The sequence below is a fragment of the Diadema setosum genome, chromosome 21 (genome assembly GCF_964275005.1).
Source record: "Diadema setosum chromosome 21, eeDiaSeto1, whole genome shotgun sequence".
NCBI lineage: Eukaryota > Metazoa > Echinodermata > Echinoidea > Diadematoida > Diadematidae > Diadema > Diadema setosum.
The window spans coordinates 28,248,964-28,263,629 of record NC_092705.1 but is presented as its reverse complement, the minus strand read 5'-3'; the positions used below and the strand labels follow the sequence as shown (position 1 = coordinate 28,263,629).

The 14,666-nt window shown below is 37.9% G+C and overlaps 1 protein-coding gene across 1 annotated transcript in view; it reads right to left on the bottom strand.

Annotated features, from left to right (window-relative positions):
- Positions 1-11,319: 11,319 nt before the first annotated feature.
- The window catches only part of LOC140244455 (uncharacterized), a 91,228-nt gene continuing 87,881 nt past the window's right edge, over positions 11,320-14,666 (bottom strand). The window contains exons 17-18 of the mRNA XM_072324094.1: positions 13,301-13,372; positions 11,320-12,513 (exon numbers count right to left, since the gene is read on the bottom strand). Coding sequence (XP_072180195.1) covers positions 11,382-12,513; positions 13,301-13,372 — 1,204 coding nt within the window. The 3' untranslated portion in view covers positions 11,320-11,381. The remainder of the gene's footprint in view (positions 12,514-13,300; positions 13,373-14,666) is intronic.

The window sequence follows — 14,666 nt, the reverse complement described above, 5'->3', positions numbered from 1 at the left end:
ATTCACAAAGGTGAACATTATGCTTGATATATGGCTCCTTAATATATGCTTAAAGTTGTGAATTTATCAAAAAGGAATATGCCGTTGGGCATAGCTTGGGTAAAACAATTGCAAAAAGTGGTGAAAGTCCTTGTGAGAGTCCTTTCTTTGCAAACGTCTTTGACCAAAAAAAAAAAAAAAAAAAAAACGAGAACGAAGACTGAATGAAAGATACTTGTCGACATTGATAGTTCAGTTCCCAGGATACTGTTGAAACATAATGAAGTATCGGCTAGTATTAACGAAAATTGTATCATTTGCAATAAATCATATCAATACCAATGTTTTTTAAGCAGCTTGTTAAGACTGCATGCAGATATCAATGCCATTTGTAACGTTCTGTAGGTATGGCTGATCAAAGAACCCTACTTTTTCAGGGCCTTGACTTTTAGTTCATCCGTATGAAGAAGTAAATTCTACGTTTTTCAAAAAGACTGCTGAGGCAACAAGTACGTAACAGCCCTCGTTTTCCTAGCATCACGATTGGTATTCAGCGTATTTCTGTATATATGAAATAATCGTACGTTTAACAGCTCGTGTTTTAGTTTCAGTTTATTTTCCACTTGAACAAATTATATCATTATGACAAGTCAACAGTCTCATCAAATATGAATAATAGTTTACAAGAATTTGCTCGACAGGCATAACGACCTCTGGGCAATGTGAAATCTTGTAACGTTTCTTTAATTGACAGAACGAGAAAACACAAAACACGTGTATACACAAATAAATTATTTAAATCTCGAGTATTTTCAACAGTATGAAGCCGAGGAGGACAACACAAAGGGAATGTAACAAGGAAGAGATAAGCTATATTATGATCATTTACACGGAGAGAGAATAGAAGAGATAGTAACGGTGTTTAGTCATGTGAAGCTATATTGCGATCATGTACTCGAAGAAAAGAACATAAGAGATAGTTACGGTGTTTAGTAATTTGAAGCTATATCATGATCATGTACATGAAAGGAATAGAAGAGATAGTAACGGTGTTCAGCCATATGAAGCAATATTACGATTATTTACCCGAAGAGAGAATAGAAGAGATAGTAACGGTGTTTAGTAATTTGAAGCAACATTATTCTCATGTACACGAAGAGAGAATCGAAGAGATAGTAACGGTGTTTAGTCATTTGAAGCAATGTTATTTTAATGTACATGAAGAGAGAATCGAAGAGATAGTAACGGTGTTTTAGTCATTTAAAACAACATTATTTTCATGTACACGAAGAGAGAATCGAAGAGATAGTAACGGTGTTAGTCATTTGAAGCTATATTGTGATCATGTACATGAAGAGAGAATAGAAGAGATAGTAACGGTGTTTAGTAATTTGAAGCAATTTTATGTGCGTGTACACGAAGAGAGAATCGAAAAGAACGTAACGGTGTTTAGTCATTTGAAGCTATATCATGATCATGTACACGAAGAGAAAATAGAAGGCATGATAGCAGTGTTTGGTATTTTGGAGGTTTATAATCAAGTTTAGTGCACAAAGAGAGAATTGAAGAGATAGTAACGCTGTTTAGTAGTGTAGAACTGAATTATGATCATGTACGCAAAAAGAAAAGAAAAGAGATATAAACCATGGTAACAGTGAAAACAAGAGATTATTAAGCAGATATTAACAATGTTTAGTAGTTTAGAGCTATACTAATCATGTACACACACACATTGCTTTACGTAAGAATTTGTATTTTGAGCCTATGAAATTGAAGAATTATACGGTTGGAAGAGTATAGTTATGATTGTTGTTATAGTTATGAGTATAGTTAATCAGTGAGCAAGACTGCGAATTCGAGTTATACGTAGCGATTAGAACTTTTTTTTTTTTTTGGTAGGATGATTAAAACGTTGAAGACAAGGATTTCGTCTTAGATCATCAGACAATGCATGGGTTTTATACATAAGGTCTGTGATTTAGTATAAGTTTTTGTGCTCTGATGAGTTCATGATTTGCTGTTGTTGCTTTTAGACGCAGACACTTCTCTCCCAGTATATCATAAATGTAGCAGTAGTTGAAGTATTATCTCAATCAAAGATATGGTTATAGTTGGCAAATGGCACACATATTTGATATGCTGTTAATTGCAATAAGATATTAGGTCGAATTTTCAGATAGCCTATTCATCATATTTCGTTACCATATTTATCATATTTCGTTACATCCTATAGCGCCTTTTTAGTTCGTTTGAGCCAAGTGAGCTGATGCGATCATTCCTCGTCCGTAGTTCGTCGTGCATAAAGTTTGCACATTCTCAGTTTCTCCTTCAAAACCCCCTAGGACGGATTTTCTCCAAACTTGCCAGGCAACTTCCTCATAGTAACAGGATGTTAATTTGTTTACATGAGCGCCATGACATCCCCTTATAGTTGATGAATCTTAAAGAATCTTCTTCTCTCGAACCAGAAGTCATAGAGCCAAACAAGGGATATATCATGAGTAAGTACATTTGTGCTGTTTGTTCGGGTTCATAGCGGATCCAGGGGTGCCCCCTTCACATACACACACACACACACACACACACACACACACACACGAGCACGCAGTAGGGGAAGGAACAAAGTTGGGCGCCAAATTTTTCATCCTTGTGTTCTTTAAAAAATGGTGACATTTCCACCCAAACCTGGCAGGTATTAACGCTGGAATGATAGAATATAATTTGCACAAATGAGCAGCGTGCTCCACATTAAGGTGTCCCTCAAGGGTCCAAGATCCCCATGATTAGAGAATCTTGGAAAGAAAATGTATTGTCTTAAAAAAGAAAAGAAATTCTCTTATTTAAACACGATGAACATTAGTGAGTGTAATTTCAAGTAGGGCCTATGTCAAAGGGATGGTACAGTATTGGTGGAGATGAGAATTAGGCTTTTAACTTTTTGCGAAATACCAAGTAAACACTTATGAAATAGTACAGAGCATACAATTTTAAGAGGAATTCAAAGTTTATTATTTTGATGAAAATCGGGTTTGGCGTGACTGGAACATCCAAAAACAAAGTAAAACAAAGCGATTGTAAAAAAAAGTGTGGGTCCCACACTTATTAGAATCGCTCTATTTTGGATATCTCAGCCATGTCAAAACCAATTTTCATCAAATAAACGTTGAATTCCTCATGGGATTACATGTTCTTTCATATTTCATAAGAGGTTTCTCATTATCTCACCAAAAAATTTTAGTATCCTGAAATTAGGTCTCAACCAAAACTATGCGATCCCTTTAATGGCAGAGTCAGGGGTGGCCATCGTGGGGCCAGAACCAAATTAGGGGCCTGTTATCTCATTTTGATCTTTTCTTTGCTCTTTTTATTATGTTTTGATTCATAGTGAATAGTCTACAAATGCGATACTTAAGGTGAGCACTATAGAGCCACTTGGTCTCTTGCTTATATTTGTTTGTTTTAACATAAAGTCAATTCTCAAAACAAGATGAATTTAACCAAGAATGCCTTCTACACCACACTTGTAATCAGCAAAACAAAGTAGTTTGGTGTGTATTGAACGTACCGTATCTTAACTTTTACTGATATACTTACTCGCAAATCATGCTGTTAATATTGTAGTTGGAATTACTTAGAGGGCGTAATTAAAATGCTAAATTGATTAACGATATATTTGTTCATTTTGTTGTTATGGTTGTGTAGACACTCATTTCTTAATAGCTACATTGCAGTTTGAATTGAGTTGAGTTTATTTTATTTATACACGGAAATGAAAGCCTGCTTTCAGCTGGACAGCTGTTCTTCAGCAAGGCCGTGTTTTACATCGAATAACAAAGCATACATACACATGGCGAAAATGCAAACATATACAATGATATACAATAAATGACAAACACTGAACAAGTTACAAAACAAAATCAATGAAAAAGAAATATAGGTATTAAAAAACAAAAAGAGAAAATCGATATACTTCTGTGGACACATTAAGGGATCAGAGAGAGAAAGAGGAAGACAGAAAGACAGGTATATTAGCTTACCAGTGTATGATATGCTAAATGTTACCACACTTCATTTTGTATCAATTTGTGGACAAGCTGCCTTCAGGAGCAGTCATTTTATTTCACACTTTGAGTCTGCATTGCTTAATTTCATAAATTCCACATTTCATGTATCTTTAGCATGTGGATATTCATAGATTTTTATTTTATGGCCTGAATCACTTCTGACATTTGACATTGCAGTAGTTTGTTTATAACATATAAAATTTTTTATTACTGCTACACACCATTTTCAGAATTATTTTTTTATTTATTCTATTATCATCATCATTATTATTATCATTATTATTATTATTATTATTATTATTATTATTATTGTTATTACAGTTATTAATATCATTATCATTATTATCATCATGATCATTATCATTGCGGTTAGATGTTTGTTAAGTGTTGTTTAAAGGTTTGCATGGTGAAGTAAATGAGGAAGAAAGATTTGCAGTGACACCATGTGTATGTAGTCCTTAACCGGATCGTTGTTTGGCAGAAGAGCCTAGATAGAGGAGAAATGAAGAGGGGAAAGACATATGGGGGTTGTGAGGAGGGCAAAAAGTGAAGAGTTGGGGACAGTAATGTGTCAGTTATTTTAATTTCTCATTTTTGCATTTCTCCCACAGGAACCTTTTCAGGATTTAACTGTCATCAATTTTTCTCTCCATTTTTTTTTCTCCTCCGCAGCATTTATTTCTAGGATCCACACTAGCTCCCACTAATTTACGTCTTGAATTTCAATTTGTTCTTTTCTTCTTATTTTCTTTGTTCCCCCCCCCCCTCTCTCTCTCTCTCTCTCTCTCTCCCTTCTCTCAACATATTCTCATCTCTCCTCTACTTACCCTTCCTTCGAGGGATTATTCGTCTTTTCTCCATTGATTCCGCATTCCATAGCCACACTGTTGGCCGACTTCGTTCTTCTCTAGGTTTCATGAATCTTCACTGCTCTCCCCTATCTCTATGATTCTCCAACATTTAACTCCTTCCTCTTCCTCTTCCCTTCTATTTCATTTTTCCCCTTCTAACGATGTCCGAACATCTTACTTGATTCTCACACTATTCTTCCTTACCACTCTCAGTGTTCCTTTCTCTACCGTCTCCACTAGTGCAACTTCAACTTCTTTGTACCTATATAGCCCATTACTGTCCCCCAACTCTTCACTTTTTGCCCTCCTCACAACCACCTTATGTCGCTTCCCTCTTCATTTCTCCTCTTTCTAGGCTCCTCTGCCAAACAACGATCCGCTTAAAGACTACATACACATGGTGTCACCGCAAATCTTTCTTCCTAGATGTTTGTTGGTCATGCCTTTTAGCTCACCTGAGCCAAAGGCTTGGCAAGTAGCATCCCTATGGGGATAGGAACCAACTGGGGACTAATTTTCACGTTTTCATGTTCTTCAAAATACATGGCAAAATTTGTCACCAAACTTGCAAGGCATTATCTGTGGGGTGACAGAATACTGTCTTCTTCGCTGAACAATCTGGTCATTACAGGGACACTCTTCGCTCACAAGGATATTTACAAGCTATCTTGGTACTCGCCTTACAGGAGGGATAAGAACCATATTTACCACCTAGTGATCAGTGGCAGATGGAGGAGATTTCTGCAGGAAGTGAGATTGAGGAGAGGAGCTGGTGTTGGCATTGATCATATTATACACATCAGCTGCTTTTTGGAGCGAATATCAAGCTGAAACTCAGGAGAGCAGGTAGACATAAAATTCCAAAAGAACATTTTGACACTGGCAGATTGAGAGATCCCAAAGTAAAGTCAGCCTTCAGATTATGCCTGAGAAACAGAATCCAAGCATTCCATGATTTAGAAGTCGAAGAATTCCACACAGTAAACATTGGCACAGCATGGAAGAAAATAGAGACTGTGTTTTCTAAGAGTAGTCAGACATATCTTGGATACAGGAGTGAGAACGAAAGAAAACCATGGAGGAGAAAAGAAGCAAGAAGAAAATGATGGACGATGGATGGATATCTCAAACCCCTCATGGGTGCAACAGTTTCATCAACCATATTCTTATTCAGCACCCTCACAATAGGTTTGAGTCAATTTTTTTCTTTCAAAATTTTCGCCAAATTGTAAGGAAATGTATACAATTTTTTTTATTTGGGGGGTCATATTGGAGACCATCAGGAATATGGGGTAAACCCATCAATTTCTTGTCAGTTAGTTTACCATTTTTTGGATTTTTGGTCGCCATTTTGGATATCTTAAAACCCCACAGGAGTGCAAGAGTTGCATCACTCAAATTCGGATTCAGCACCCTCACTGTGTGCTTTCCGTGCTGGAAAGAACACAGTGTTCCACAGTGTGTTCACATTGTGTTCATATTACCGACTATGTAAAAACGCTCAAATTTAACAGTGTGAAAATGATTTCACACTGTGGTTTGGTTTTTCACGGAGAGTTCACATAGTGATGCTATGTTTCACACTTTGATGTTCTGTTTCACATTGTGAATTCGATTCACAATATGATCAAGATTTTAAAACTCTCGAATTAAACAGTATGAAGAGATTTCACACTGTGTTCACACTGTGCGATACTGTGTTATTTCCAGCAGGGGTAAAAACCATCAAATCTTTAAAATTGTTACCATTTATAAAGAGATATAAAGGAATTTCAGATTTTGAGGGCCATAGTGAATACCTCAAAACCTTAAGGATACCAAAGTTGCATTATACAGATTTGGATTCAGCACCTTTGAAAGTAGGGTAAAGCCATCAAAAACGTTGGGCGGATAGTAAGACACGGTTACGCCCAAAATTTGACTTTGGCACCCAGGCTGACTACTCTTACACAAGTCCTTTGATAGATTTTGATTTTTTTTTTTTTTCTTTCATGTCATGTGGTGAATAGGTCAAACTCTTTCCTATCGTATTCCTACTAAGTACATGTATTCTATGGCAGATTTCGGATGTCTTCTTCCAAAACCAGTGGCGTATCTGGGTGGGGGGGGGGGGGGAGGGGGGCACTTGCCCCGGGCGCCACTCCTTGGGGGCGCCAAAAATGAAAAAAAAAACACGGGAAAAAACGATGAAGAAGAAGAAAAAAAGGGGGGAGAAAATGAAGAAGAAGCAGAAGAAGAAGAGAAAACCCTCGCCCGGACGGGGGGGGGGGGGGGGGGGGCTGGGGGCAGAAAACTAAACAAATCAAACAAGATAAAAACAAAACATGATGATGCGGACCAAAATGTATATTGTGTTCACAAATGTCATTTTATATTTAGCAGGCAAAATGTTACACGGAGCAGCGGCTGCAATTTCTCTCGTTCTGAAGCGATCGTCGATTGGATCAAAGGAGGGCGCCAACGGTTTCGAACATGGGGGGGGGGAGGAGTGGGGCGCGAAAAAATATCAGACAAGATAAGAACAAAACGTAATGATGACGCGCAAATATAAAAATTTCGGCTCACTCGCTCGTACTAATATAGAGTATTTTTTCAAGTCCTCTGTTTGTTGGTATAAATCGTTATCTATAAGGCCGTCACTATATCATGATTATAATTGTAAGATTTAATAAGCAATAAAATGACAAGAATTTCATGTTTTGTAAGCTTAATACAAAATTTTCGGATCGCTCGCTGCGCTCGCTCGCCAAAATCTATCAAAAAAGGAAAGATAAAAACAAAATGTGATGGTGACGCGGAAATATACAAATTTCGGCTCACTCGCGCGTACTAAGATGGAGTATTTTTTTTTTTCAAGTCCTTAGTTTGTTCGTATAAATCGGTTCTACTGCATAAGGCCATCACTATATCTTCATTAGAATTGTAAGATTTGATAGACAAAAAATGACAAGAATTGCATGTTTGTAAGCTGAAATAAAAAAAAAAATTCGGTTCGCTCGCTGCGCTCGCTTCACCAAAATTATCCGAGAAAAGAGAAGAAGATAAGAACTAAACGTGATGATGACGCGGAAATATACAAATTTCGGCTCACTCGCGCGTAGTAATTTAGAGTATTTTTTCAAGTCCTCAGTTTGTTGGTATAAATCGTTAGGTTATCTATTAGTCCGTCACTATATCTTGATAGAATTGTAAGATCTAATAAGCAAAAAATGACAAGAATTCCATGTTTTGAAAGCTGAAATACAAAAATTTTTCGGCTCGCTCGCTGCGCTCGCTCGCCAAAAATTGTCACACAAAAAACGATAAGAACAAAACGTGATCATGACGCGGAAATATACAAATTTCGGCTCACTCGCGCGTACTAAATTTGAGTATTTTAGTTTGTTGGTATGAATCGTTATCTATAAGGCCGTCACTAATCGTTATTTATAAGGCCGTCACTATATCTTGATTAGAATTGTAAGATTTAGTAAGCAAAAAATGACAAGAATTCCATGTTTTGTAAGCTGAAATACAAAAATTTTCGGCTCACTCGCTATGCTCGCTCGCCAAAATTTATCACACTTTATTACATTTAAATCACTCTCAAAAGACCCCTTTCAAGTGCTTGAAAAAGCATATATTATGAAAAAGCATGAAGTCCCTACCGGGATGGGGTTGGGGTTGAACACTTTTTCAGAAATTAGGGGGGTAGATTTCCGCGCTTGCCCCGGGCGCCGTTTTCCCTAGATACGCCACTGTCCAAAACGCAATATAATATCGGTGCACATGTGACCAGTTTCAAAGAATTTGGACAGGAGCGATTTCGTTTGTGTGTATGTTTGTGCGTGTTTTGTTGTTGCTTAGTACCGCATTGTGCCATTGTGTTGTAACGCATGGTTACGTTGGAACTGTTTCGAAGGAAATTTCAACATAGCTCCTTGGTTTTTCAAGGAGGAAAGGTCATGACCAAATTAAACCACATAGCACAATTTACCTATTCTTACTGTACATATGATTGAGCCCGAGGAAGAATGACAATTACGCATGCACTGTTTTTTAACTGCAGCTCGGGAGTGAAGCTTGAACGTCTTCGAATAACTTTGTCAATGAGACAACACTAGATTTGTTTGTTATTGGGTTTTTTTTTTCATTGGTTTTATGAGTCACACAAACGCGCACATCAGCACACATACATACGAAGACCTGAATATAAGAATGACCCAAGTCCAATTTTTGGCCAAATTCAGTTTGACATGGGAAATTGTAGCTTATGCATGGACTCATCTTGTGTATAAATGATAAATCCTAATTACCCCCAGAAGTGCTTGAAATAAATGAATTAAATCTTATATAAATGTAAGAATGAAGGACTTGGGTCATTCTTACATTCATATTATAGCGCCCTCTCTCGTCCTCTCATCTCTATAGCAGAATATCATGTATATGAATCAAAGAACGACCCAAGTCCATCACACAAATTGGCCTCTCCACAATTAATGTGAATGTTAATTGTCATAATAATATATGTTCTGATTTGTATATACAATGTTGCCTTTCCATCACAGTTAAATAGAATATTATTAGACAAATAAAAAAGATATGAAGTTTTTTTAAGTTTACTCGAAATGGTCTTCCATGGACTTGGGTCGTTCATATATTCATATACTCATACATATACGTGCAAAAGCTATAATAACAGACACTTAGGCCAGACTTGGAAATGAGGCGCGATACAAGAGTGAATCAGTGCCCAATTCTTTACTGATAAATTCATAGAACATATAGTGCATATATTTTCCACGATCACGTGACACAATAACGTGGTCTGTTGCTGCAAACCCGATGCAGCAGTCAATGGTTTGCAGACAATAAAATTTATAATGCTTACAGTTTTCCACAGTAACATCTGAACCAATAGTTGTATGTGTCTAATGACTAACGGTAATCATAGAAAGTCGAAGTTCTTCTAAACCGCGTAATGAAACGGGACCCAGATCAGTGCTAGATGGTTGACACACTTGCATAAAAATGACAATTATCGAAACACACAAAAACGTATTCCTCAGCATACAACAAGAGAACTCGATTTGATTTGCACAATATTGATTTGATGAAACATAGAGGTCTTCAAGCAAGACTAATATTTTTAATCAGTCTATTTAGTGCCTAAGAAGTTTTGAGTTGTCTCCAACAGGATCTGCCAGTATTATGAATTATCATCGACATCATTATAATCTATTTATATACGATGTAGTTTCAAGTCAACTGTGTATATTCACCTCAAACCATCGCTCAAGATAATGTTATTTGGGAGTTTTATTGAAAAAAGAAAGAAAGAAAGAAGAACAGATGTAACATTGCACATCATTTCATCAGATTAGTTTTCGTACAAATTACTCAAGGCCACATTACAATATCCTTTCATCTGTTATAATACATTTAACCCGTCAAGAAATAATATGCTTTGCACCTACTTACAAAGTAAAGTTGTGGCTATACACAGGTATTGTTAGGACCATGCACACATAATAAACAGCACACTTTATATAATTTGTAAGCGCATAATGCAGCGATAAATCGAAAATCATATTTATTCGGACGTGAACTGATTTCTTTGAATATTATTAAATAGACATACTCTCTGTCCTTGCAAGTACATTTAGTTTTATGGGGGAAATAACGTAGCAGAGTCCACGATGTATCAGTCAAACATGATGTAATAAACAGGTTAAGCCCATAAGACATTTTTCCATACTGCAAACACCAATAAATCTGAAAATTCAGAAAGAACTCTTCACAGTAGACTGATGTTTGAGAGGTTTACAAATCAAACAAAATATAACTTATTCAAATTAATGAAATTCTTACGTCCAGTTGATCTTATTGCAACTTTTTGACGAATTGCCCAACATTGACCTCGGTGTAGGACAATTTGTTAATTATTTGCAATAAAACATAAAATAAGCTACTATAAAGCCTAGACAATTTAAAGTGTGTTTGATCCTCTCTGTATGAGAATTGGAATGTATCATAAAAGCCAGAAGAAACGCTCCCTTTCCATCCTATCATTCTGAATATCGCAGTCACAGCCACGAAAAAGAAAAATTTTTGCAATGGGCACTATGAACTACACATCACAGTTCTATTATGCATCTCGTTTCAAGGCGTTTGTAAGTTGTAATGTATTCAATAAAAGGACGGATGTAATAAATTGGTTATGAGGGCACTTTTACAATTTAATAACAAGTACTTGAAAGTCTTCAAAGGGTCAGAACTTCGGCCTTCTTCGTCTTTCCATACTCCTAGATTTCCTGTACCAGGTTATCATTTGCTACAAAGATATACACATGGCATTAGCAGTGCCTATCTCTTTTGTATTCGTTTTGTTTTGTTTTGTTTTGTAAAGGGAGGGGAGAGGGTAGTGAGAAAAGTTAGGATATCTTGGTGAAGTGGTTAAAAATACTAAGTGAAGTTTAGTCATCACCGCATCCCCTTCATACAGTCTTTACATTTTTGTACTTTGGTAGTGCCGCGTCTCATGGTCGATGGTTGAACAGGTGGTAATCGACGACTGCTGCGTCTTCGACTTGTTCTTTCCAAAGTATTCCACGAAAGTGTAGAGGTAAGGATTCAAAGAGGCGTTGATTGGGAGGATAAAGACGGCGCACCAGGCATAGAGGGAGACAGGCAACTCGACGAGGCTAGTCTGGCTTAGGATCCCCATGATGATGACCGGCATCCAGCAACAGAAGTCCGTCCCGACGATCACAGCCATCTTTGCCGCCAGTTTGATCTCCTGATCCCGCGCGGAACTCGCGTGACGCGAGGTGCCCATGGCCTTGGTAGATCTACGGACGTTGACGAATATGATGATGTAACACACCAGGATGAAGAGGAACAGGATAAGGTTGATCCCAAGGAATAGAACAATGGAGTAGATCCACGCTGGTTGCATGCTCCCTCCCTCAGACGGTACGTAGATGGTGAGGCCTTGCTCACGTGACCACTCCAAGGTCCCTTCCCGAGATTCGTCGGTACTGAGTGGCAGTCCGATGCAGACATCCGACAAGCCGTAGAAGTTCGGGAGAAAGACCCCTACAATGATTGGCACTGTGCTGAGAATCAGGGTGATTACCCACGTGACGGTGACGCACACACGAGCTGACGAACCGTGGAATCTAAGTCTTCCGAAGGGAAAGACGACACTAACGAACCGGTCGAAGGTGATTATTGCGAGCAGGAACACAGAACTCTCGCTCGACAGGACTGCCAAGAAGCTCGCGAATGCACAGAGCCCGGACTCTCGCCATGCCGTAGCCCTGAGGTAATAGTAGTGTCCGTAGTACAAGTCAGCTGAAGCTACAATGATCATGAAGACACCCATCATCCAGTCGGCTATGGCAAGGTTTGTGATGAAGAACGGCTGCTCGTGCTGCCGTTTATCTCTTCTGTTGTTGCATCTGATGAATAGCACCATCGAGTTACCAATGAGGGCGCTAAAACCCAGTATCCACATAGCAATCCGTAAGACAGTGTTAGGCATGAGCCTGTGACAGGAATCCAGGGCCGAACGGCTCCCGGCAGAGCACTTGGTGGTATTACTGAATAGGCAGCAAAGACGGTAGTCGTCTGTCGACCTGTATTGTATGAAGCAGAGAGGGCGCTTCGTTTCTTGCTCTGGTTCGGTGATTGTGACAAAGCATGCAATTCCCTTCAACTTTATTAGGGAAAAGAACAAATAAAATGCTACTGACTCTGTAAAAGCAACTCCTGGGCAGTGCTGAGTGTGGACTTTCGACAGCAGGAACTGGATGTTTGTCATCATTGAATCATGCAAAAAATTAAGACTACTATGTAAAGTTTTGAGATGTAACTCGAATATTTTCAGTTCAGATTTTTCCAACTCCAATGATTGTAATAGACTGTCAAATAGGAGCAATATCACATTTATCATCCATTTTCATAGGAGACTCAAGAACTGATAACAAGTTGCTTATATCTAAAATGTCTCACACATTATTCAAACAGAGAGAGGGGGAGGGGGAGGGAGACAGAAAGACAGACAGATAAACGTAAAGAAAGAAAGGGGAAAGCTAATCATTATAATGAATGAAGTGACCCGAATACATAAAACTCGAATAGCTCGTTGTTCATAACTATTTTGATTTATGAGTGACAAGGTAGACAACACTGTCTTCTTCTTTTGAACATATGTCATTCATACTCACCCGATTTGTATATTCCTTCACTGGCATCTTCTTTTGTCCTTCTCACACACAATGTGTCATTTTATCTTTATTTTAGTGCTTTGGAGATTATTACCTGAAAGCACTTCACACTCTCATTTTGGTACGTCGTACATCCTTTGATCGGCTTTGAACTACTGAGGCAAAGAAAAAAAGAAGAAGAAAAGATTGTACTCACAGCGTTTTAAGTTTTGTTATTCCTCTGAACATGTCGGGTTCCAGGTGGTCCAACTCCGTCTCGATCAGACTCCTGGAGTGAGGAATAACAAGAGAGTCACGTGGTGTATAGTATGTCCCAAAAATACAATGGGATTTTCGTATTAATAACTCCCAATATGACTTAAACTGTCTAAATGCAACTTCAGCGTCTTAAAACATAACATCTTAGCTCTATTTTGCAGAAAACCCCATTCAATTTGGTCAAGCGGTCACAGAGAAATGTGGATTGTTGTAAAGCATGGCATGAGTCCGATTCTTCCAAATTTAGCACTTGGATGCTCTTGGAACTGCATGCTAATGTGTGAACACAACAGCCGGAATTTCGAGGGAAGAGATTCCTGACATGCTCTACAAATACCTTATTTCTCTTCGACCACTGAAGCAAATCGGATGGGGTTTTCTGTATGATTTGAGCAATGAGTTATAGTTTCACACACTGAAATTATATTTGGATTGATTCACTTCTTTTAAAGTTATCATCGCGGAGGGTCCCGTTGATTTTTTTTTTTTTTTTTGGACATACGGTATAGTCACGCATTGATTATCGTGGTTCATGGCAACAGGGGCTTAACCCATTCGTAACTAAACCGCCCGAAACCGTCCATCAGATTGATCCCTCAACCGCCCGAAACTGCCCGTCCGCATTTTTATAGTTTTATGTTTTACTATTTTTTGTTGCTTACATATAGAATAATTACGTAAATCTAAAGAGGTCAAAGGTCAACAAAAGTAGATCAGAATTATTTCTGTGACACACAAGTCTCTTGGCAAAGTCTTAATAGGCTTTCAAGTAAACATAATTTATAATAGACAAAAATAAACATGCAGTGTGCTATTTTGCATAATTTAGAAAGCTGTCAAATTGAGCGTGATTATATTGCTGAACCTTCCAGGGAACAATAGGCCATTATAGGATCTTCAGTTGCTAAAGGGTTAACATCATTCCCTGCATGCTTTAGAGGCCAAACGCGAGTGAACAGTCATGTGAGAGAATCATATTCAGCCACATAACAAATGAATCACAGATTGTTTACGTCTTCTGATGATTTCTAAAGATCCCGAAGCAAATAATGCTGTAGGCTCAGATTTTACTGTGTTATTTGTAAAAACAAAAAGTCTGCTAACAATGTATTATGTTGTCGTTGAGAAAGATTAGTGGAACTTAACGTAGACTGCAATTGATATCAATAATATTGCACAGACAACGATGTCTTGATATGTGGGTTAGAAAAGTACTAGAAGCTTCTATAACATCTCCGACATCTATCATGTGCTTACGCACAAAAGTTTGATTGCTAATATAATTGATATACCCATTTCCACCA